The sequence below is a fragment of the Stegostoma tigrinum genome, chromosome 32 (assembly GCF_030684315.1).
Source record: "Stegostoma tigrinum isolate sSteTig4 chromosome 32, sSteTig4.hap1, whole genome shotgun sequence".
NCBI lineage: Eukaryota > Metazoa > Chordata > Chondrichthyes > Orectolobiformes > Stegostomatidae > Stegostoma > Stegostoma tigrinum.
The window spans coordinates 37,972,460-37,998,087 of NC_081385.1; the positions used below are offsets into that span (position 1 = coordinate 37,972,460).

Below are 25,628 nucleotides of genomic sequence, written 5' to 3' on the forward strand. Positions count from 1 at the left end.
ATCCCTGGAGATCAGCGGCCTGTTGTCTGTCAGCAGCATGATGTTCGTGCCATAAAGGAAAGCGATTAACTTCTTAACACTGAACATGACGCTTCAGCCTTCCTTTTCCACTTGGCCCCACTTCTCCATATTTGCTAGTGACCTCAATGTGAATGCAATGGGTCTTTACTCCCCATTCAGTAAGATGTGTGACCATACAGCACAATTCCCATTAAGTCAGGCATTGCATGCCAACTTCAGGATGGACAGAATCAATACCTTCAATCTTTTCAGGGTTTGCTTCACCTCCCGGTAAACTACTTCACATTCCTGGGTCCGTTATCACAGCCTCCCTTTTCCCAGCAACATATGAAGGAGTTTTAGCACAGTTGCCAGATCAGACATGCCGTAGTAATGTACAAATTCCAAGAACAATCTCAGTTGAGGCACATTCTTTGATCTAGGGGCCTTTATGATACCCTCCTAGCTTCTAGGACGCCTTCTGCAGTCCCATGGCCCAGGTACTCGGTGGAGTCTTTAAAATAACTTGCATTTCTCTCTCTTAACATGCAGGCCATGTTGCTGTGACCTTTTCAGGGCTTCTCCTAGGTTTTATAAATGCCCCTCTTTGGAGGATCCAGTAACCAAAATATTCTCCAGATGACACTGGACACCTGAAAATTGACTCAAAATCTGATCCATGGCATCTGGAAGAGAGCCAGAGCTAATGTAATGCCACTTGTAGTGGAACAGCCTCAGGTGTCACTTTTGTCAGAAGCACCTGGAACTCCTTCACGACTCCAATCTAAAAGTAGGCCTGCGACAGATCTGTTTTTGAGATTTTCTTTTCCTCTGGCCAGTCCACTGAACAGGACTTCAATGTTGGGAAGTGAATATTAATCCACACACAGGGCTGGGGGGACTGTGATCTTAAAGTCACCACGAATCCTCACCAGGTCATCTCTTAACCCCAGAATGAACGGAGTGATCCATTCACTGCTGGATACTGGTTCCAGTGCTCCCAGGTTCACCAACCATTCCAGTTCCACCTCCATTTTAGGCTGGATGGCACACAGCACTGGACACACCTTCAGACTCCTCAAACAAGCCTCCTGCTTCAACCGAAGTTTAAATTTCTTCTCCTTTCATTTACCTCAGTGTTTCCTGCTTATACCTGCCCAGTTTTTCTTGCAAACTCAATTTTGAATCTACCAGCCTGTTAATCACGCCTCAGTTTAACTTTACTTTCTGTAACCAGGAGGGTCTGAATAATACAGGGTAGTCACTTTTCACTCTGTTCAGAGGCAGTTCAGCGCACTGGTCCCTTAGCTGTAACTTTGACCAGTACGTAGCCCTTCAGTGGCACCACTTGTCCTGTGTACATCCGCAGCGTAATCCTGGCAGGCTTCAAAAGCAGTGCCTTTCACTTTTCCTGATATCTTGAGTCAGGAAGCAGAGACACCGCTGCACCTGTATCTGCTTCCATCTTTACCGTTTTATCCTTTAATGTAGAAAGGGCCCAGAAAAGATCAGTTTCATTCCATATCAACAGGATGTTTAATTGAAACTCTGAGCCTTCTGCTTCTCCCACAGACCTGACCATCTCCCAGTCTACTTCCTGGCTGGCAGCACGTACTTTAAGCCTCACCTTCTGAAGGGTCTCCCTTAGACACTCCTTTGCTTGCTCGAGTTGTACCCAGCAATTTCAGGCAACATAGGCCACTCACTTACACCTGCAGCACTGGGCTTCTTGAGTCCAACATACTGACTCCTTGTGGCCAATCTTGCCACAAAGGATTTGTCATTCTGCTTTTTGTTGCTTCATGTTGATGAAGACAATGTATATTGTGGTCTTGCCAAAAAGGAAAATATTCCACGACCAGTGACTTTGGTCAAAATAACTTTGCAAAGTTCTCAGAATATCTTCTTTGCAGGTCTCTTTGGTTACACAAGATTCTTTAGAACTGTGAAGGTCCTGCACCCAATGTTACCCAAGAAAAATCGGTACCCTTGTGTCTTCAGGCACTTTATTCATTTTTAAATAGGCAAAGCACTCATTTTATAGTATCCAACTTTCAGGTTGATCCCATCGCTCCTAATTAACCCGCCATTTTGTTTCCCCACTGATGGGAGCTTTTCCTGCTAGTCCAGTCTAGTAGCCATTCACAGCCCGAGTCCCTCCCTCAGTGAATGCTCTCTGTGCCAGGCACTTCCTCACCAACTGTTCTTCCCTGACATTGATCTCAGCTCGACTCCCCTCATGACCACTCTCTGGTGATGACTCCGGTAGCTCCCAGGTGAGCATTCCCTTCTTCAGCCATCAGCTGTGGCCCAAGCCCCTCACAACAGCCACTCACGGCCTGCTCCCTGGTACACAGCATTCTTCGCTGGCATCATACACAGCCCAAGATCTCTCGCGACTGCTTACGTCAACATTATTTCCAGAGTCCTGCACCATTTTCAAAGTCTGGATGATGTCCTTCCTCCCAACTTTAAAAAAAAACATCTACACACAGTTTGTGGGCCATCTTCTTGTGGTCAGTTATGCCTTTTGTGGTTCACTAGAACCAGACATAGAACATGAGGTCACCGGAGGGTAAGCTTGAACAGGGAATATGTTACTGCACGTCCTCTCAGTTCCGTAGTTGCTTTTAGATTATCCCTCCAGCTGCCGCCTCCAGGTCACCTGAACACCCAACTACATACACAACAAGGAAAAGGTGTCTCAAGTTCTATTCCACCTACAAGCTTAGATCCTACTTGACATCAGCTTACTTCTTTCCCCTGAAGAATATTCTTCACCCACTCCGTGATGTCTTTTACATTGGTATTGAAGGGGTTGAATTTGTTTCAGTTCATTCAGGGTATCATATTGTAAAAGCAATGGCAGACACGGATGTATGAAGACAGGCTAAAAGTACAGGAGCTGTACTATCAGCAACGTGGAGACAGCATTGGGTGAAATACAGACAAATGTCTGTAAAGGCTGTGGGAAAACAGCAGATAATGTAAAACCCCTGGAGTGTGTAATTTGTACTGTATATATATTTGAAGGGGCTAGAAGCAAACCGTGATCGATGCCCAGATGATGTGAAAATACAAAGCCACAGGATGCGATACTGACAATTGCAGTTTACAAAAGGGTGAAGGAAGAAAGACTGATCAGAAAAAACATTGGAGTAAAGAACAACAATGGGTTTTGCTTAAAAATGGGCTGTTATAAGTAATATAATGAATGAGGAAAGTGGGTGGCCTTTTGAGAGAGAGTAGGCAATAGATTGGAGATTCAGCTCAGTATTAAACAGGGTGTTTGGGTAATGAAAGTGGGAAATTTGAATAACCATTTGCAACACTGCAGGCAATCACCATATACCACTCGTTCATGTTACCTTGAGCTCCTGTTTTGGCTCTATATGCTTGATGGTGGTGAAGTAGAGATTCTTGCCATACTGGTAGACCACCAGGTTTTGTTCCAAATGATTCTGTGCTTGACGTACAAACATCATCCAATTGCACAAGTTCTCATCAGACAAATCAAACCATAGATCAGCGGGTTTCTCCTCATCTTTACAATCCTCTCTTCCTACTCCCATAGCAATCTGCCAAAAAGAAAACAATTTGCATTTGTGTATTGCCTCATCATCACTGATGCCTTGGAGTGTTTCAAAAACTAATATTATGAAGTGTTGTCACAATTATGTTGGTAATGCAACAGCCATTTTACCCCAGCAAAACTCTGTAATGATCATACCATCGACTGACCAATTAATTGATATCTTTATACAGGTTGCTCCACAAAAAGTTAAACTAGCTTCATCAAATTTCTAATATGGATAAATGCTGAATGATTTTTTTTAAGGAGGTATGTTGACCACTGTACTGAGCTAATTCTGTTGATTTCAAACAGCCGTACAGCATCTTCAACTGTAAATCAGGCAATGATTCAACGTTCTTATTTCAGAAATACCATAAGACAAACCAGTTGGAAAAATGGAAAACATCCTAATGGATTTTGTTTTTAATTCACTCGTGGGACATGGGTGTCGCTGGCTGGCCAGTGTTTATTTCAAATCCCTAGCTGCCTTTGAACTGAGTGACTTCCCAGGTCATTCCAGAGGACAGTTGAGCATCTACCACACTGCCATCGCTCTGAAGTCACATGTAGCCCAGACAAGGATGAAAATGGTAGATTTCCTTTTCTGAAGGATATTATTGAGCCAGATGGTTTTTACCAACAATCAGCAATGTGTTCACAGCTATCATTAGATTCCTAATTCCAGATATTTTGAAAACTGAATTCAAATTTCACCATCTGCAATGGTAGGATTTGAACATAAATCCTCAGAATGTTAGCTAAATTTCTGGATTAACAGTCTAGCAACAATATCATTAGGTGATTGCTTCCCCAGAGTGGAGTAGACGATACATTTGTGAGGCAAGGCGTATTTTTAAGACACATCTAAATCTGTACTTAAGTTCACCTGGGTGTTTTTAAATGCTATTTCAGACCGTATTAGCAAGTATTCAAATCCCAAACACCATTGTGATGCACATCAACACTTATAAGAAAGAAAAAAAGGAAAATACAAAGTGGAAACCTTTCCCACCTTTAAGTGTTTAACGATTCTGATTTCAGAAATAGATTACAATTCTAAAAAGGCACATTTCTAGTCTTGGATACCGGCACCACCTTTATAAAATAAAACATGTGCATATGAACAGGCTAAGAGACATACCTTTAAATGAATGTAGTTATCCTTGAGTTCAGACTGCTTAACTAATGGACCCTCTACAGGGCCAAACTGCGTGCGCTTTGGAATCCGTCTCTTGGAGAAGATTCCACCAGCAAATCGGTTGATGTAGAGAATAAGCGGCAGACTGGCTCTAGCACGGCTTAGAACAGGCCGATTTGGAATGCAGTGCAGGGCACCATGTTTGAGGCACGCAGATGGATGAGCTTTATTACAATCCTCACACCCTGTAGAAAGATCACATTGCCATAATGAGGAAAATAAAAGGGGCTTCACTTTGGGAGGAATTTTATTCACCAATGAAATTGCTATGTGTTAGCATCCAGACAGTTCTGCTGCCAACACCTCAGTTGTGGCCCTGGGTGTTATAATGAGTAACAAGCTATCTTTAAGGCCACACGGTGGCTCAGTGATTAGCACTGCAGCCTCACAACACCAGTTCCCGGGTTCGATTCCAGTCTTGGGCAACTGTCCATGTGGAGTTTGCACATTCTCCCTGTGTCTGCATGGGTTTCCTCCAAGTGCTCTGGTTTCCTCCCACAGTCCAAAGATGTGCAGACTCGGTGGATTGGCCATGCTAAATTGCCCATCGTGTTCAGGGATATGTCAATTAGGTAGAATTTAGCGGGATGAGACTGGATGGGACGCTCCAAGGGTCGGTGTGGACTTATTGGGCCAAAGGGCCTGTTTCCACACTGTAGGAGTTCTATGAAATAAAAAATGAATTGTGCAGCAAGACCTGGATAATGTCCAGACTGGGGTTGATAAAAAGACAAGTAATATTTGCATTGTACGGCAATAACCATTTCTAACAAGGCTATATCTAACCATTTCACCTTGGTATTTAATGGCACTGCCATGACTGACGTCCTCTCTAATCAACATCCTGGCAGTTAGCATTGACCAGAAACCGAATTGGACTCACCGTATCAATACTGTGGCTAGAAGAATAGATTAGAAGCCAGGAATCCTACAGCAGGTAACTTACCTCCTGTCTTCCCAAATCTTGCCTTATCATCTGCAAGGCTCAAGTCAGGAGTTTTATGGAACACTACCCACTTGCTTGGATGGGTGCAGCTGCAACAACACTCAAGAAGCTTGGCACTATCAATGGTTGACTGGCCCGTTTACTGGTACCACTGCCAAAAACTTCAATATTCACTCTCTTCACCGGGAAGCACAGCAGCAGCAGTGTGTACCATCTACAATATGCACTACAGCAACTTGCCAAAGGTCTTCCAATAGTACCTTCCAAACTGGTGACATCCAAAATCTCAAAGCACAGGGGCAGCAGATACATGGGAACAGCACAACTGCAAGTTATTCTCTAATCATACACTATTCTGACTTGACCTTTACTGTCACTTGGTCAAAATCCAGGAACTCCCTAACAGCAGCGTGGATGTACCTACGCCAAAAGAAATACACAGAGGTTCAAGAAGGTAGCACGCCACCACTTCCTCCAGAGCAACCAGGGATGGGCAATAAATGCTGGCTGAGCCAGAAACACCCACACTCCATGTGCAATTAAATTGTAAGTTTAAAAAAAAACTAAAATTATACTGATACTGTTAAGTAATTGTTGTGATTCCTCTGATCTTCAGGGGAGAGCAAGTAGCAATGCCCACTTACATAAATCACAGGGATTAAAGGGCCTTTGCGGACCTGGCTCCCAATCATCAACTTCAGATGAATCTACATCATCATCTTCCTCTTCTTCATCCTCTTCTTCTTCAAAGTCCAGGTCTGGTTCAGCTGAGTCCATTGTCTCTGGAATTTGCTGCACAGAATTGCTGTCTCCAGTTATCTGATGGATTCCATTATTTGGCACGGGCAAGAGAGCCTGGAAAAGCAGATAACAGCAAGTTACTGACAAACCAACTTCTTTGCTTCCCTCAATGAAAGAACAATCACAGCTTTTCCCATCTTCATTCCCTGTTAACAGCACATTCTTGTCACTCCTTTCATCCTCATAGACTGCTGTCAATGTATCTTACAATAACTCCAAAAGCTAAGGGGACTATTGACTTCATATTCCTCCTTCCCTGCACTGGCACATGCAGATTCAAAAGTCACAAAGCTGCACGGCAGAAGCTCATTCGTCCAATTTAAAACATTCCTAACAATTACTGAACTTCTATTGAAATTGTGGCTATTTTACCTGAGAACTGCTCTCAGTCATTGGCTGCTGTGCCTCTGTCACACTGCCAAGGACTGCCAGGTTGGTACCAGTCACATTCTGGTTAGTAGGCAGAAGAACCGTTACCTGGACATAAACAAACCGATCTGTCAGAGTAAATAAGCAACTAACGATGTAATATCGCAGACCTGATTAATTGATTTTGCTAAATATTTTATCACTCTCAGGAATCAGTGAATCTTATCCATCATTCTCAACAATAATTTGTATCAGCTAGACTAACCTTTCTCTTTTGTACAGATCTACTTCTGTTAAAGTGGAATATAATCTGTTTACACATTGATTTTTGCATATGCCAGATTTCTGATGAGAGTAAAACATTACTGCTCACAGTTATAATGAGTTGGTACAGAACATCATCAGTAGCTCATTTGGAATGTTTTGGCAGATACCAAGCTTGCATAGATCTGAAAGAGTTAAATTTCTTGAAGATAGAAATCTAGACATGGAAAGTGAGGGACCATTCCAACACAAAAAGCGATCAAAGAAAAAAAACCTGAAAGCCAGGGACAGTAAACAACTTTAAAAACGTGAACATAATAAAAGTAGAAGGAAAAGGAATACAAGCAGTAAAAAGGAACACCAAAATAAGACAGACAGTTAAGATCACAAAGATGAAAGATTTATCCTTCCATAGAAACCTACAAGCTTCCATCCAACTGCCTTCCAAATGGTTCATTACCTATTAGCCCCACTTCATGAATGGAATCAACCCCATGAAATGATTTCCTAACATATCATGAAAGTATGTTGCCTTGTCTACCTCAAATTAGAGTGTGACTGGAAATTGTGCTCAGTATTAACGTCTTGTGATCCACTTTATATCATACATTCTTGCGTAAAATACCCCTTGATTTCCTTTCAGAACTGAATCTTTTCTCTGATGTAGAAAGCAAATCAGTTATCAGTGAGTTATCAGTGTCAATGTCCTGACCAAAACAGGTGCATAGAACATAAAATAAAGAACATAGGCCCTGTTCTGCGCTGTATGGTTCTTCGGCCCTCAATGTTGCACCGACCTTTGAACTAATCTAAGCCTCTGCCCCTACACTATCCCATCATTATTATCCATGTGCAGGCAGAGGTCTGACCAGAGGGATGGTCCATTTTAACAAGGAAGCTTTGAGGTAAAACACCAGATTTGTCATTCCACTTTCTGTGTCTTCATCAACATGAAGCAACATGTACATTTCACTCTTTCACTAAGGTTTCTTTCAGGTCTGTCCCAGCATGTTAAACACTGATTATTAAACACATATAGCACAAAAAATAACATATGCACCACACAAGTGCCAGGTAATGTCCAGCTCCAACAAGAGAGAATCTAGAAATAATGCTTTGACATTTATTGGCATTGTCATCTATGAATTCCCAATCATTGTTAACATTGACCAAAAACTGAACTAGACAAATCTGTATAAGTACTGTGATCACAAAAACAGTCAGAGGCTAGGAAATCTGTAATGAGTAAGTTACCTCCTGACTCTAAAGTTTGTCTTCCAGCCGCAGTCATGGGTATCATGGAATACACTGCATTTGTCTGGATGATTGAAGCTCCAAAACATTCAAAAGCTGAATACCATCTAGGATAAAGTAGTCTGCTTGATTTGCATCATATCCACAAACACTCATTGGCAAGTTCAAATGCAACAAGACCTGGACAATATCTGGGCTGACAAGCTTTAAGTAGCATTCATGCTGCACAAATGCCAGGAAACACCAATTTCATCATTGCCCTTGGCATTCAGTGATATTATCACTGTTGAATCCCCCACCATCAACATAATGGAGGTTACCAGTGATCAGAAACTCAACTGGGCTCACCACATAAATATAATGGCTTCAACAACAGGTCAGAAGTTATGACTACCGCAGTGAGTAATTCACCTCCTGACTTCACAAAACCTAAACACCATATACAAGGCACAAGTCAGAAGTGCGATGGAATATTCCCCACTTGCCCAGTGCAGCTGCAATACACTCAAGAAGCTTGATACATCCAGACAAAACAGCCTGCCTGATTGGCACCAAATTCACAAATATCCCCTTCAAGCCGCTCACTATGCTGACTTTAAAACAATTTTGGTGTCGTTCCATCAGTGTCACTGAGTCAAATTCCTGGTATTCCCACCACAACTGCATTGTGGGCCTCACAAGGACACACAGATTGCAGTGTTTTATGAAGGCCACTCACTACGTTTTCTCAAGGGCAACAATAGATAATCATTACATTTTGGTCCACCTAGCGATACCCACATTCTTTTAGTAAAATTCACTCACTCCACCACTGTCCCTGGCAACAGAGTGTACCACCTACAAGATTCACTGAAGAAATTCTGTGATGATATTATGGCTTTAAGAAGTGTATTTTGTTCTGGTTTTTCATAAAGGAAGAAAGGTTGAGACAGAAGTGACAATCAGTCGTCTCCAAAGCCAATAAAATAAACAGCTTGAGGGGCTTTGGTTTCTTTTTTAAAGAAGTTGGGACAATAGAAGCAGCTTGAATGACTGTGGTTAAGCTCCGACAGAACCAGGATTTTTTTTTTTAGTTTTGGCCTTCAGTAACAGTTGCTGGGGTCTTGAAGCTGGATGTGGAAACTCTTATTCCTTTCTGTTGGATCTAAAAGCTACAATACTTCCTGCTGCTAGAATTGTATGTGAGACAAACTATTTTACTGAATTTGCCTTTGCCAAGTGTGTGCTTATGGGATGTTACTATTTTGGAACAAGTAATTAGTGGCAGTTATTTATATATAAAAAGTTTTATTAAACATTTCGATAGTTATACTTAAGCCATTTTTTTTTCTTTTATTCTGTCTGTATTTTAATTATAGCCTATGAATAAAGTACGTTTTGTTTTGAGACTGGTAGTTTGACCAATCGAACTGTATCCAAAGCAGAATGCCTTATGTTTAGCTATAAAATAAAAAAAAAAGTTAGAGTCTAGATTATCTTCTGAATATACTTGGAGGGTGTTTGGCCTGGTCCATAACAAATGATGGCTCTTGTTGGAATCGAAATTTCCTATTCCTGGTTGAGTTTAGGATTATTGGGTTCAGTGGTGAGTGTTGGTAATTTTTTGTTTTGGGTGTTGAAATCGGTCCGTGTAAATAGGGTGTATCTTGTGTAATAATGTTTTTTAAGCCATGAAGTGTTTTCTGGGGATGCAAGACATCACTTCAGGAGTTTTACAGAAAGTGAGCAAGGCAAAGCTTTTGGAATTGATGGACAAGTTGGAGATGGGGATGCCTCCATCTGTGTGAAAGGGGGAGAGCATTGGAGCAATAGCTCTACACATGCAATTGCTGGAAATGTCTTCAAAATCTTTGAAAATGCTGAAATTCAGTTGCAAATGCAGCAGCTTGAACATAACAAAGAAATGAAACAGTTTGAATTACGACTAAAAGCAGAGTAAAAAGAAAAGGAAAGGAAGGTCCAAGCAGAAGATAGGGAGAAAGAGGGTTTTCGAACTTCAAAGGGTTGGAACTGAAAACTCAAAGTCAAATTAAAATGGCGACAGAAGAGGTCAAAAGGTAGGAGTAGTAATGAGGACAGTGATAGGGAGCAATCTCATCAGATCTGAAGGCCTGGTGTGGATCTGCTTAAATATGTTCAAGCATTCCCTAAGCTCATCAAGAAAGAAGTAGAGGCCTTTTACATTTCATTTGAGGAAGTGGCTAAACCAATAAAATGACTAATAACCATGTGGGCATTGTTGGTCTAAAACAAGGTTGGTAGGTAGAGACAATAGTGAGGTATTTGCATCTCTCTCAGAGGAAGTTTCTAGGAAGTATGATGTGGTCCAAAAAGCCATCTTAGATGCCTATGAGGTAGTACCAGAAGCCTACAATGTTTTAGTAATCTAATGACGGAACCTGGTCAAATGTACATTTTGTTTGATCCTTTCAAACCCAGTCATTTCGATAGGCGGATAAGGGCACTGAAAACAGATCAAAGAGAGAAAATTATTTTGGAGGAGTTCAAAGATTCACTTCCTGAAGTAGTGAGAACTCATGTGGAACAGCAGAGTTAAGACTGCAAGGTTAGCATCAGAAATGGCAGATTGGTTAAGAGTTGGTTCCTAAAATCAGTGTTTGGCTTCTGACATCAATTTCAATCTTTGAGGGATGACTTTTGGGGAAAAGAGAAATCCTCTGGTAGAAAGGGAAACGGAGATATCATTGAAGACAGCAAAAATAGGTTACCACAGGGTAAAAAGGAAACCCATGAGAGGGAGAGAGAAGTAATAAAGTTCAGATAACAAAGTGTAGAGCTAGATGAACACAGCACACCAAGCAGGAAAGCTAATGTTTCAGGCCTAGACCCTTCTTCAGATGATTTTCTGAAGATAGGTCTAGGCCCGAAACGTCAGCTTTCCTGCTCCTCTGATGCTGCTTGGCCTGCTGTGTTCATCCAGCTCGACATCTTGTTATTTCAGATTTTCCAGCATCTGCAGTTCCTACTACTATCTCTAAATAATCTCAGGTGTTTTCACTGCATTGAAGTAGGTCACATGAAGTCACAGTGTTGATGGATTAGATTACAGATGTGGGAAAATAGGATAAGCCAGTAAGTTTTTTGTTGAAATGGTAAAAGGAAAGCATAGTGGAAGCTAAAAAGCTGCAAAAGAATGTACAACCTGATCAGGGGTTGGTTGAGAAGAGAGTGCCAGACCTCTGCAAAGAATTTATTTGTGTGGGTAAGGTTTACTCATGTATGTTAGTAGGAGCAGGTAAGGAAATTAACAGCAAGTCAATCCATGATGGTAAGCAATGAGGAGATGTGTAATTCAAAGGAGTACGGCCAGAAAAGGTGTGAAAGTTTTGGTGAGAGGAGCAGTGTTCCATTATATAAAGTCAGGTTGCAGAATCCTGTGAAAGGTGGTGAAGTGGTGGTAGGAGTAATAGAGAAATTCTTGGCTCCAAGAATACATTTTATCCTTGGTAATGATGTAGCTGGATCACAGGTGGGAGTGATGCCTACTGTGGTTGTACAGCCAGTAGAAAAATCAGGCAACTAGCATGTTACAGGAAGTACATCCTGGGATTTTTCCTGACCGTGTGAGAACAAGTTCACAAAGCCACAGATTGAAACAATAGAAGGAATCAAAGATTAAAGACAAGGAAGTTGAAGTTCAATTATCAGAAACTGTTTGATCAGATGGTAGATTATAAAAAGACACAAAAACCAGTGCAGGACAAAGGAGAATTTTTAGTTCAGAGAAATTTGCTGAATTATGACAGAAAAATGAAAAACTAAATCAATTGTATCAAAAAGCAAACACAGATCAAGGGTATCCCAGAAAAGTATGATCTTAAAAATGAAGTCAGGATGAGGAAATAGAGACCATCACATATTCACATGGATAAGAAATGGGCAGAAATTAATCAAATTGTACTACCAGTGGGCTATAGAAAGGTGGCAAGTTGGGTGCCATGTGAATTACCAGCAGGGGGTCATTTGGGAATAAGGAAAACCCAACCCAAAAAATACAAAAGTATTTTTATTAGACTGGACTGCATAAGGATTGGTTGAGTTTTGCTGGACATGTCATACACATCAGATAATAGGAAAACCCAAGCAGTGATAAAACCAGCACCCTTAATAGCCACTCCCGCATTTGAGGTGCATTTTACAGTCTTAATCGGTTGCATAGGACCCCTACCAAAAACAAAATGTGCGAATCAGTATTTGTTGACCATCACTGTTGGGTCTACTCGATTTCCAGAGGCCATTTCATTATGCAGTATCACAGCTAAAAAGGATTGCTGAAGAGTTACTCAATTTTAAAAAAAAAGAGATACGCACTACCCACAGAGAGAGTCGGATCAAGGGTCAAATTTTACTTCAAATTTATTCCTGAAAATTATGGACAGTTTAGAAATAAAACAATTCAAATCCACTACACACGATCCAAAATGGCAGAAAGCATTAGAACAGTGTCATCAAGCTTTGAAAACCATGTTAAGACAATCCAACCAACTGGGATAAAGGAATTCCATTTGTACTCTTTGCAATTAGGGATGTACCTAATAAATATACCAAATTCAGTCCATTTAAATTAGTTTTTGGGCATGAGGTGAGAGGTCCGCTGAAATTAATTAAGGAGAAGTTGGTGAGTCTGAGTTCAGAGACCATACATTTGGACCGTGTGTCAAAACAGAGTGGGTGAATTGGCTAGACAGCATTTAAAAGTATCACACAGCAACAAGAAATCAATATTTGGTCCTGGAGATTAAGTGTTACTTCCAGTGGTAGGTGAACCTTTAAAAGCAAGGTTTAGTGGGTCTTATCAAATTGAAAGGAGATTGAGTGAGGTGAATTATTTGATAAGAACACCAGATTGAAAGAAATCTTAGAGTGTGTCATGTGAATATGTTCAAAAGGTATTTTGATAAAGGAAGGAAAGCAAAAGGAGAATGTGTCACTGGTTACAACACAAAGTAGAGAACCGAGTTCAGATGACTCTGAATTAGATATTGCTCAAATTAAATTGGACAATGAGGAAGTTATCAAAAATTAGGATAAATATTGGGTTACCTTCCAGAAGAAAATCAAAACGACCTGAGACAGCTATTACAATCACATGGAAAGATATGTGAGAATATGCTGGGGAGTATTAATCTAATTATGCATGATGTAGATATAGGAAATGCTTTTGTAATTAGGCAACATCCTTATAGATTTAACCCTCAAAAATTGGCAGAGATTGAAAAGGAGATTGAATGCGTGCTGCAAGACAATATAATCGAAGCGATAGCAGTGAATGGAGCTCACTTATTGTATTGGTGCCAAAACCAGATGGTAGCCAACTTTGTGGACTATCACAACATCTGAATAGATGGGGTCAAGTTCCAGAGAACCAGGCATTTTCTTTTTGTATGTTTTAGCCTTCAGTAGAGTTGCTGGGGTCTTGAGACTGGATGTGAAAGCTCTTATTCCTTTCTGTTACAGCTAAAAGCTGGGTTCTCTTCCTGCTGCTAGAATTTCATGTGAGGTAATCTATTTTACTGAATTTGCCTTGGCTAAGGATGTGCTCATGGAATGTTACTATATTGGAACAGTTAATTAGTAGTCATCAATACATGTATAATTTTGTTAAGCATTGATAGGTACAGTTAAGCTAATTATTTTATTTGTCTGTACTTTAAAGTGTAATGTATGAACAATTTGAGTTTTGTTTCAATTCTAGTCATTTGAGCAATCAAATTGCATCCAGAACACAATGCCTTACACTTACCTTTAAAATGAGAAAAAGTTTGTATCTTAACAATCCTCTTAATAATAGTTTGAGGGGGTTTGGTCTGGTCCGTAACAATTCACCATGACTGTTTAGGTTGCACTTTGCAAAGCCGTGACCACTTTTATCTAGAAGAACAAGGGCAGCAGGCCTATGGAAACCACCACCAGCTTTACAAGTAGAGCAGTGACATTGCAATAGATGCTATGATTCGCTAAGGATGATCACACAAAAGTGTAGCAACTTCAATAAATAAAATTCAACCAATGGCAAAGTCAGATTTCCAAATAAGTTGACATAAAACACTTGATTACTTGTTAATATCAAATCAGGAGGCACAATCCAAACTCACTGGATTAGAAACAAGGCAGGGCAATATCCATTGAGTGACGATAGTCGAATAGTTTGGAACTTGAAACAACAGAAATAATACACAGGTTTATGAACCTCAGAAAAAAAAAAACCCTCTTTTTAAACAGGAGAGCCCTTATTTTTATAATGTGTCTCCTGGTCCTTGTTCGTCTCAGAAAGGGAAACTTCCTCGAAGCATGCACTCTCGTAAATCCCTGTACCATCCAGTATGCTCCAAAACTGAGCACTTGGTTCTGGCTCTACCACATCAGAGAAAGAACCATCTCGACAAGTCTTCAAAATTCAACGATCAGTCAAAGAACAAGATGCAGGTAAAAGTACCAACATAAAAATAAGAAGCTGAGGTGAGTCTGGCACCAAATATAGAGCTCAAGACCAGGAGGGGGGTGCCAAGTACTTCTCTGCACCAGTCAGTATTTGGACTTCATTACTGTTTCCATTAATGGCCAAGAGCCTGACATTACTTATAACATGATGAAATTAGCAGAAAACATGAAAGCTACTATGAGTAGTAAAATGACTAAAATAACGATTTTAAGATATGATCTCATTAAGCATTTCAAAGATTAAATGTAAAGTGCTGCACAATTGACAACATACCAGACGGCATAACAGCAACATGATAATGCTATGCCAATGATCTAGAGGCTCAGATTAATGCTCCAAGAGATTAAATCGGGAAAAAAATAGTTATTTAGTTCACCAATGTTCTTCAGGGGTGGAAATCGGCCACCCAACAGTCTGGTTAACATTTGCTTTTCTCTTTACAGCTAGCACCATAATTACCAACTTGGCAAGCATCCAGGGGAGGTAAAGGCCTAGTGGTGTTATCACTGAAAGAGGAAATGATTGCTCTTTGGGAGAATCCAGAGCTAGGGGTCAATGTTTAAACTAAAATGGCCATCCATTTAAAGCATAGAAACGGCAGTTTTTTTTCCTCTCAGAGGGTTGTGAATATTTAGAACTCCTGCCTGAAAAGGGGGTGGCAGCAGAGTCCTTGGATATTTTTAAGGCAGCAGTAGACAGATTCTGAATAAGCATGGAAGCGAACAATTAACAGGGATAGATAGAAAAGTGGATTTAAGGTTACAATCAGATCAACCACAAACTTATTGAATTATGGAGCAGACTTGGGGCCCATATGATCTATTCCCCTTATTTTTTCATATTGTCATTTGTTTGAACCACTTGCTTCATCTTGTCCTCACCAATCTACTATGTGTAGCATCAGTAGTCCACAGTAACATCAGTATGAATGACAGTCTTTGTGGAGATAAGCCCCATCTTTATCTTGAGGTTAAATCCCATCATTTTGTGTAGCATGGCCATCGTATAAAATAGGGCAGACTTCAAACAGACCCAGTGACTCAAACTGAGGGAGTGTGGGCCATCAACAGCAGACTTGTATTCAACTACAATCTGTATTTACCATACAATCAAGCAGAAAGCCTGGCTCAATGTCCTTTAGCTACTGCATCAATGACCTCTGCTCCATCATAAGGTCAGAAGTGGGAGAAAGGTGGAACTGGAAACAGGTTAAAGAGCGAGAGAGACACACACAGAAGGGTGTGCATTGCTCATTGCAGCAGAAGCTGTCTGCTTTCAGCAGTTAAAAATAACTCAATTTAAACTTGCTGGAAACCTTCTACTGCAGCAGTTACTTTGAGCTGTGACTGTTGAATTGATAAATCAGACACATTTATCAAGTGAATTAGTCACTCTGTACTTCCTACACAACAGTGGAAACCGCTTGAGAAAGACGAATAAACTACAAAGAGCCTGGTTGACTGCGAAGAATCATCTCAACATCAGAATCAGGAAGCAAAGACCACAGGGGTAGTAAAAACTGCTGATGCTGGAATCAGTGTTAACATAGTCTGAAGCCGGAGGAGCACAGCAGGCCAGGCAGCATCAGAGGAGCAGGAAAGTTGACGTTTCGGATTGGGTCCCTTCTTCAGAAATGGGGGAGGGCGAAGGGAGCTGGGAAATAAAAAGGAAAGGTGGGGCTGGAATGGTGATAGGAACACGCAGGTAGGCAGTGGTCGGGATTGGTCAGTGAGGTGGGGGAGCAGATGGGTGGGAGAGAAGATGGACAGGTTGTGTCAGGTCAAGGAGGTGGGGCTGAGAGAGAGGGTTGGTCACGGGAGGAGACTGGGGGGGTGGGGAGAATTTGAAACTTTATCAAAGACCACATTTAAATAATTGGGCTGTAGGCTCCTGAGGCGGAATAATGAGGTGTTGCTCCTCCAGTTTATAGATGGTATCATTGTGACCCTGGGAGGAGGCAAAGGATGGGCATGTCACCCACAGAGTGGGAGGGGGATTTTAAGTGGTTCACGACCAGAAGGTGTTGTCGTTTGTCACAAACAAACTGATGCTCTACAAAGCGTTCCCCGAGCCTCCATTTGGTCTTCCTGATGTACAGCAGGCCATATTGAGAGCAGCGGCTGCAATAGGCCACGTTAGCGGATGTGCAGGTGAACATCTGTCTAATAGTTTGTTTGGTGCCTTGAATGACATGAGAAGGGAAGTGCAGGGGCAGGTGTAGCACTTCCTGTGGTTGCAAGGAAAGGTGTTGGGGGTGGTGAGGCTAGTAGGGAGTGTGGAATGGATGAGGGAGTTGCGGAGATAGCAGTCCCTACAAAAGGCAGATAGGGGTGAGGAGGGAAACGTATCTTTGGTTGTGGGGTCGGATTGCAGGTGGCCGAAGTGGCAGAGAATGACACATTGGATATGGAGGTTAGTGGGGTAATATGCAAGGACAAGGGGGATTCCGTCTTTATTTTTGCTGGCGGGGAGGGGATGGGAGGGCAGAGCTGCGGGAAACGTAAGCGATGCAGTCGAGAGCATTTTCAACCACTGAAGTGGGATGAAATTGTGTCCTTGAAATAAGAGAAGATCTGGGGTGTTCAACAGTGGAAAGCCCCATCTGGGGAGCTGACACAGCACAGGTAGAGGAATTGGGAGGAGGTTTGCCGTTTGTTCATGAACAGAGTGCAGGTGCTGCACAAAGCAGACTCCAAGCCTCTGCTTGGTCTCACCGATGTTGAATTTGTTGTTTGTCACGACCATCGACCTGACATTCCAATTTTTTCTCACTCTGCCGAAAGTCGACTTTCCCTATTTGTTTTTAAGGTTGTGCTTATTTGGGGATTAGGTTTTAGTTAGTCATGTTTTATGCTAATTGTTTATATCTGCTTACCTGCAGCTCTAGTCTAATTACTTTTAACAAATAATAACTCTTGTTAAACACAGAAACCTGATACGTGTTTTCCATTGATCTTGGTCTGAAAGACAAATAAACCGGGGGTGGGGTGGCTATGTGGTTGTAATAATGTAGATACTGTAGCTACAACAGCAAACCAGAGACTGGGAATTCTTCTGCAAGTAACTCACCACATGACTCCCTGAAACCTGTCTACAATCCACAAGGTGTGGAACTGGATGAACACAGCAGGCCATGCAGCAGAGGAGCAGGAAGGCTGATGTTTCAGGCCTAGACCTTTCTTCAGTAAGATTTTTTTCTGAAGAAGGGTCTAGGCCTGAAACGTCAGCCTTCTTGCTGCTCTGACGCTGCTTGGCCTTCTGTGTTCATCTAGCTCTACACCTTGTTATCTCAAATTCTCCAGTATCTGCAGTTCCTACTATCTCTGATAGCATCCACAAGGGACAAGTCAGGAGTGTGGTGGAGTGCTCTCCACTTGCCTCAAGATAACCATTAAGAGGGGCGTAAAGCAGGGCGACCCACTCTCACCAATATTATTTAACATTGCTTTGGATCCGTTGGTGTGCTCTCTGGAGAGGGCCAACTCAGGGGTCTCCACGCCCCTGGGCGGCAGAAGTGTCAACTGCTCAACTTTGGCCTTTGCGGATGACATCGCCCTTCTAAGCGACTCACACACCGGTATGGCTAGGAACCTGAAGCTACTCCAGGCATACTGTGACCATACAGGCCTCAGTATAAACACAGCGAAGACCAAGGGATTCCGCTTCACTGTTAAAAGGAAAACCTTCTTGTACAATCACTTCGCACTGGAAGCTGAGAGACGAATCCATAGCCTAAATACCCCCAGGTGACAAACAGAAATACCTGGGTGCCCGCATCGATCCATGGGCAGGTGTGGCAGAAGGGGAGTGGGAGGAGAAACTTAAGTCCTGGGTTAAGGGAATACAGGCAGCACCTCTCCGAACAAGTCAACGGCTGGAGATCCTAAAAGTACATGTCATTCCCCGAGTGTACTTCCATCCGATCCTGACAGAAGCATCACAGACTACTCTCAAAGCTGGAACAAATAATCCGCAACGCCACCAAAGAATTCCTACACCTACCACCTCATACCGCAGACAGAATGCTATACGCTTGCAACAAGAATGGCGGTCTAGGCGTCCCAAAACTAGAAGTGCAAATCCCATCCGCGATTGTTCACAAACGCAAGGCACTAGACATGTCCAGTGATGTGGTCATTCAGGCCTCCTTTCAATATAAAAGGAGAGAGCAACACAGAGACCGTTGCGGGACTGCGCGAGCTCAAGGTCCTCAAGGAAATTGAAAACTTCCAACCCAATAGCCGCAGCAGCGGCGAGGGGAAAAAAAAAAGACCTGATGACCACCATCCAAGACATGATGCCGGCACTCCAGAAGGCAAACGCGAGACGACCAAAACCACCCAATAGGTATGCAGGCTGGAGGGAGTGGGAATTCGAAAAATAGCAAAAGCTAGAATGTCAAGGGGCAGGCATCCAGTACTTTAGAGACGACAAGATCTCTAATTCTTGGACAAAGGCCGGAGTACAGCAAAAATCCTCTAGATTTATTAACAGCGTGCTCTTGCGGTATAATCTATACCCGACAAGAACCACATTATCTAGAGGTAGGCCTAACCGAAACAAATTATGCCGAAGGTGTGAGATGGCAAACGAAACCATATCACACATCTCAGGATGCTGCCCATTCGTAAAAAATGCTCGGATAAAATGCCATAACAAGATCGCTGACCAGTTGCAGAAACATGTCAGTAAGTACGGCTGGACATCGTACGTAGAGCCCAGACTGTCTGACAAAAACGGCTCCCTATGGAAACCCGATCTCATATTTAGAAAAGACCAGAAGATCGTGGTTGTAGATGTCACAGTGCGGTATGAGAATGACAGTAAAGCACTGGAAACCGCATGGCGAGAGAAACAAGAAAAGTATAAACACCCGAGTGCCGAGGTCATGGAATTGACAGGAGGTGTGGTGTCCAGATACTTTGGCTTCGTGATGGGCGCACGAGGCAAGTGGCTGGATATGAATAACCGCCTCATGAAATTCCTCGGCATCGAGAGATACGATACGTTCGCCCAAAAGACATCAAGACTCACTCTGTCACTGACACTCGAACTCTTACAACTCTTCAGTGACAAGTGAGCAAAAATCGCAAACGGTGAGGTAAGATCCTCCACCGAGACAGAAGCAGGTCCACATAATCCTTACAAAGCCAAAAACATCAGTAGGGCCCTGCTGATAATGACGATAACAACCAGCCTCATATAACACCAGTATCACCTGGTCCCTGGTCTGTGGTGATGCTAGAGAGTGCACAAACATTGACGAGCGATGGAAAGACTCGGAAAAGGCACTTCCCGGAGTGTTCCGAAATAGTCCAATTCCAAAAACACTGAAAAAGCACAGTCCAATAGAATGCAGTCCACATATTTTCACACCTTCCCCCACCTTTAACATTCACTCTGTCTGCCACTGACATATGATGGCAGCAGTCTCTACCACCGACACGATGTACTGCAATAACTTGTCAAGGTTCCTTTGAAAGCAGCTTCCACAATTTCCATCAAATCGAAGGACAAGTTACCCTGTAGAGCCCATTCTGAATCGTATACATTTCAATAAGACCATCTCAAATTCCTCTAAACATCTATGACTTTTTAAAAATAACTCATTCATTCATGAGATGTGGACGTTGCAGGCTAGACCAGCTGTTGCATCCCTAATTACATTTAAGGACATAGTAGTGCCTCAGTCTGTTGCTGCAATCCATGGTAGCTAGTTATGCCTGTAGTGCTGAGGGGGAGATCCAAGATTTTGACAGCAAAGGAGCAGCAAAATAGTTCCAAGTCAGGGTGACAGGCAACTTAAAAAGGAAAGTTGCAGATGATGCTATAATCATGCAGCTATTATTGCCCTTGTCCTTTTAGAGTTGAAAGTCACCAAACTGGAAGGTGCTGTTGAAGGACCTGTGGTGAGAGACTGCAGTACATCTTATCGATGGGACATACTGTTTTTCACTTTGCATTGAAGATAATTTTTTTCAACAGAATCCAATTGAGTCCACACTGACCCTCTGAACAACAACATCCTACCCAGGTCCATTTCAAGATCATATCCCTGTAACCCTTCATTTCCCATAGCTAACCTTCTTAGCCAGCACATCCCTGGATACTTTGGGCAATTTAGCATGGTCAATCCAACTAGCCTGCAAATCTGTGGACAATGGGAGGAAGCCAGTGCACCCAGAAGAAACTCACACAGACATGGAGAGAACTTTTAAACTCCACATAGACAGTCACCCAAGGCTGGAATCGAACCGGGGTCCACGGTGCTGTGAGGCAGCAGTACAAACCACTGAGACACTGTGCCACCCTATGGTTGTAGGGAATGAATGGTGGTGAGTAGGGCATCAGTCAAGTGTTGTGTTTTATTCTAGAGCTTCGAGTGTTGTTGAAGCTGCACTCATCCAGGCAAGTAGTGACTAATCCATTTCACGGACTTGTGCCTTGTGAATGGTGGACCGGTTTGGGGAATCAGGACGATGAGGTACTTGCTGCAGAATTGCTGGCTACTGACCTGCTCTTGTAGTCTCAGAATTTATATGGATAGTACAATGACTAGTCAATGGAAACCCCAAGATCTAGATAGCTGGCAATTTAGTGATGGTAACACTAATGAAAATCAAGGGGCAATGGTTAATGCATCTCTTATTTGAGATGATCATTGTTTGGCATTTGTGTGATGCAGATGTCACTTAACACTTTTCAGCACATGCCTGGATATTATCCAGGTCTTGCTACATTTTCACACAAACTGCTTCAGTGTCCGAGGAGTCATGAAAGGTGTTAAATATTGTGCAATCATCAGCAAACGTCTCCATTTCTGACCTTACGATGGATGGAGGGTTATTGATAAAGCAATTGATAGTTGAACCTTGGATATTGAAACAGGCCCAAACTGTACAACCTTTCTGCTCAAGACAATTGCTTTCAACCCAGAAATCAGCCTAGTGAACCTTCTCTAAACTGCTTCCAATACAATTATATCCCTTCTTTTTAAAAAGGAGACAAAAACTGCAAACTACAAACAAGAAGTTACCCCAGGTGCTGTCTTGACAATCCACAATACAACTGGAGCAGGACTTGCATTCGTCTAAACTTACATGCCGGTGCACCGCACCTCTTCTCTGCTTCCAACCTCCCACACCCCCCACCCCCACCCCTTGCCCCCACATTAAAGACCAACAGTCCTGTTTCTTGCTGGACCTGCATATTATTCTTTTGTTGACTACATGTAACTTCCCAGCAATGTTGATTAAGTCTGGTAGCATATGCAAATGGAGCTGATATTTCAACTCAGTGTTCTGTTTTATTTGTTCTAATAAAAAGTTATCCAGCTTAAATGTGAACCTTGTTTCTCTAAAAGGTGCTGTCAGACCTGCTGAGTATTTCCAGCAATTTCTGTTTTTATTTCAGATTTCTAGCATCTGCAGTATTTTGTTTTGCACAAAGGCAATTATCACATGGGTAGCTACATGGCAGATGAGATTCAATGTAGTGAAGTGATACATTTTGGTCCAACAAATCAGAAATGGCAATATAAACTCAATGGTATCATTCTGAGAGGGATTGAGGGAATGAGACACCTTGAGGTCAAATCCTGTGAAACTGACAGGACAGACCGAGAAAGGATTGGGACACTTGGATTCAGTAACTACAGGAACAGTGTATAAAAGCAAGTGTATGATGCTAAACCTTTACAGCTTCTGTCTGTATTGCTTCATTCTACAGTTGGCTGAATCACCTCTTTCTACACGACACTTGCTTTAAAATTCTATGCATTTTACATTAACCTCAGACATTCAAGGAAGTATTAGTAAATAACCAAAAAGAATTACTTAAAATGAACTGCTATCAATGCCTGCAAACAATTTCTTAGGCTGCTGGATGAGCATGAGCTGAGAAGTATTAACACAAGAAGCAGCTAGGTATGAGGAGGGAGGGGAAGGGATCTGAAGGGCAACTTTATCACACAGAGGTTGGTGTATATATGGAATGCACCGCCAGAGAAATGTATAGAGACAGGTACAGTTACAACATTGAGAGGACATTTGGACCGGTACATGAATAGGAAAAGTTTAGAGGGATACAGGCCAAACATTTGCAAATGGGACTAGTTCAGCTTAGGAAACCTAGTCAGCATGGATAAGTTTGGGCCAAAGAGCCTATTCCCATGCTGTATATCTCTACGACTCTACAAGATAGGATAGGGAGCCAAAGAAACAACCTTTAATTGGTTTTATTGCCTTCTCTTGAAGGTTTCTTCCTGCAACAAATGACAGGAACTCAAACCAGCCTGTCTTCATAAGCTGTACAGACAAAAAGCAATGACAAGCCTAAATATACAGGACACAAGGATCACAATATCAGCATGTTGTGAGGTACAGAGTCTGCTCATATGGAATATGCAATTATTGTTCCATCAGAAAAAGCACACATCACACTTCAGTTTATCAGTTTCTCACACAATGGAAATGTTGCACAGATCAGGATTGAATCTTTTGTCTTCTTACCTGCTGGGTAGTTGCGTCCTGTTGGATGTATGCAACCTGGGACTGATCTGCAAAAACAGTCTTGTAAAACAGAAACATTAAACAGTACAGTTCCTGATTTCAATCAACAGGTGTTTCAAGTCCATAAAAAAAAATTCACTCATTCATTCCTCAACATAAAAGCAGCTTGAAACATTACAGTAATATAAACCACACAGCGGCAGGAATATAGTAAAACATCCCAAAGCAGGGAACAAAAATATCAATCACACAGACTTTGATTCTCAGCTACATCAACAGACTCTAAAACAGATGATAATCTGTAGACTTCAAATTTGATGCCAAATCTTCCCGATTCACCATTAGCTTCAACAACTTGGATTAACTTCACCATCAGCTTCAACAACTGGATTACTGATATCATACATGGAGAAAACTATCAGATTGCAATTTCACCTACACTAATGGTTTGGACACTCTCATAGCCCAAGCTAAGATGCTTACAAATAAAAATCCCGAGGAGATTCAATTCAACTATTCTATCAACACACAGCAAGCACAGGCTGGTGTGCGAAGGTGTGTGTACATGAAAGAACCCCATTCACTTGGGTTCAGGTAGCCCTCTTGCCCATGACCCAACCAGTTTCCACATTGCAAACACACGGCTCACAGATTGCTTAGACCAGTCTCCTTTCAAAGGCCCCCAGAAGCACATATGGAATGAGTGTGTTTGGATTGAACTGCCAGAGGTGGTGGTGGAAGCTGGTACAATTACAACATTTAAAAGGCATTTGGATGGGTAGATGACTAGGAAGGTTAGGGGTTTTGGGTCAAATGCTGGCAAATGGGACTAGATTAATTTAGGATATCTGGTCAGCATGGGACGAGTTGAACCAAGAGGTCTGTTTCCGTGCTGTACATCTCTACAATTAAAAACAATACTTCCAGTCACTCAATTCCATTCAACTGTAATGGCTGAACATCCTCACTGCAATGACTGCATACCTGTGCTCCATCAGATTGATGGATGTACACCAGCGTATGTTCTGTCCCATCCACAGATGTGTACGATGTGCCGTCCGCCGTGTAAACCACCTGCTGTGGTGGTCGGTCCTGTTCATCGGTGTAAACAATCTGAGCAACTGCATTGCTCTCTGGAACAAAATGTACCTGGGAAGGAAATATCTGGTTAAGAACATGTGGGGTTGCAGAGGAAACAAACCAAGCCTCAGATTATCATACATCTCAACCAACCTACCCTTAGAGCTAAAACCCACAACAATTCTCAACTGGCTTCCTGTGATTGACAAACTGTTTATGACAATGAGATGACAAGAGGAAATAAAAACGAAAGAAAAACTGTGGACGCTGCAAATCAGGAACAAAAACAGAAATTGCTTGAAAAGTTCAGCAGGTCTGACAGCATCTGGGGTGAGAAATCAGAGTTAATGTTTCAGGTTGAGTGACCGTTTCTCAGGACTTACAGCAACAAGGAAAATGCCAGTTTATAAGAAGAAGATAAAGGTATAGGCAGGGGGTAAGGAGTAAACGATAGGTTGGGATAAGCCCAAAGAGACAAATGAATAGGACCGACTACCACAGCAGAGATAGTAGGAACTGCTGATGCTAGAGAATCTGAGATAACACCACGTGAAGCTGGATGAACACAGCAGGCCAAGCAGCATCAGAGGAGCAGGAAAATCTGACGTTTTGGGTTGGGACCCTTCTTCAGAAATGGGGGAGGGGAAGGGGATTCTGAAATATATAGGGAGACGGGGTGAGGCGGATACAAGATGGATAAAGGAGAAGATTGGGTGAGAGGAGACAGACAGGTCAAAGAGGCAGGGTTACAGCCAGTGAACGTGAATGTTGGTGGGGAGTTAGCGAGGCAATAGGTCAGTCCAGGGAGGAGGTTACCGGGTAGGGGATAGGGGATTGGGGTGAGGCTTGCTGGGCTGGTTTTGGCTTGTGGTCTACCACAGCAGGTTGACAGTCACAATCTTTTTTCCCCAAGAGCTTAAGTGTCTAATACAAGGGGGCATGCCTTTAAGGTAAGGCAGGGTAAGTTCAAAGAAGATGTGAGGGGCAATTCTTTTTCCCCCCCACACCGAGGGTGGTGGAGTCAGATACAATAGAGATGTTTAAGGCAGGTTTAGAAAAGCACAAACATGCAAGAAATGGAAGGGTATGGACCAAGAGCAAGGCAGAAGGGATTAGTTTAATTCAGCATCATGTTCAGCACAACATTGTGAGCCAAAGGGCTCTGTTGC

At 42.3% G+C, this 25,628-nt stretch overlaps 1 protein-coding gene across 6 annotated transcripts in view; it reads right to left on the reverse strand.

Annotated features, from left to right (window-relative positions):
• The window catches only part of prdm10 (PR domain containing 10), a 202,691-nt gene that overhangs the window by 120,361 nt on the left and 56,702 nt on the right, over positions 1-25,628 (reverse strand). For all 6 annotated transcript variants that reach the window (XM_059638988.1, XM_048562397.2, XM_048562394.2 and 3 more), the window contains 6 exons: positions 24,364-24,528; positions 23,380-23,439; positions 6,892-6,996; positions 6,363-6,573; positions 4,716-4,957; positions 3,369-3,578 (listed from right to left, as the gene is read on the reverse strand). In XM_059638988.1, the coding sequence (XP_059494971.1) occupies positions 3,369-3,578; positions 4,716-4,957; positions 6,363-6,573; positions 6,892-6,996; positions 23,380-23,439; positions 24,364-24,528 (993 nt within the window). The remainder of the gene's footprint in view (positions 1-3,368; positions 3,579-4,715; positions 4,958-6,362; positions 6,574-6,891; positions 6,997-23,379; positions 23,440-24,363; positions 24,529-25,628) is intronic.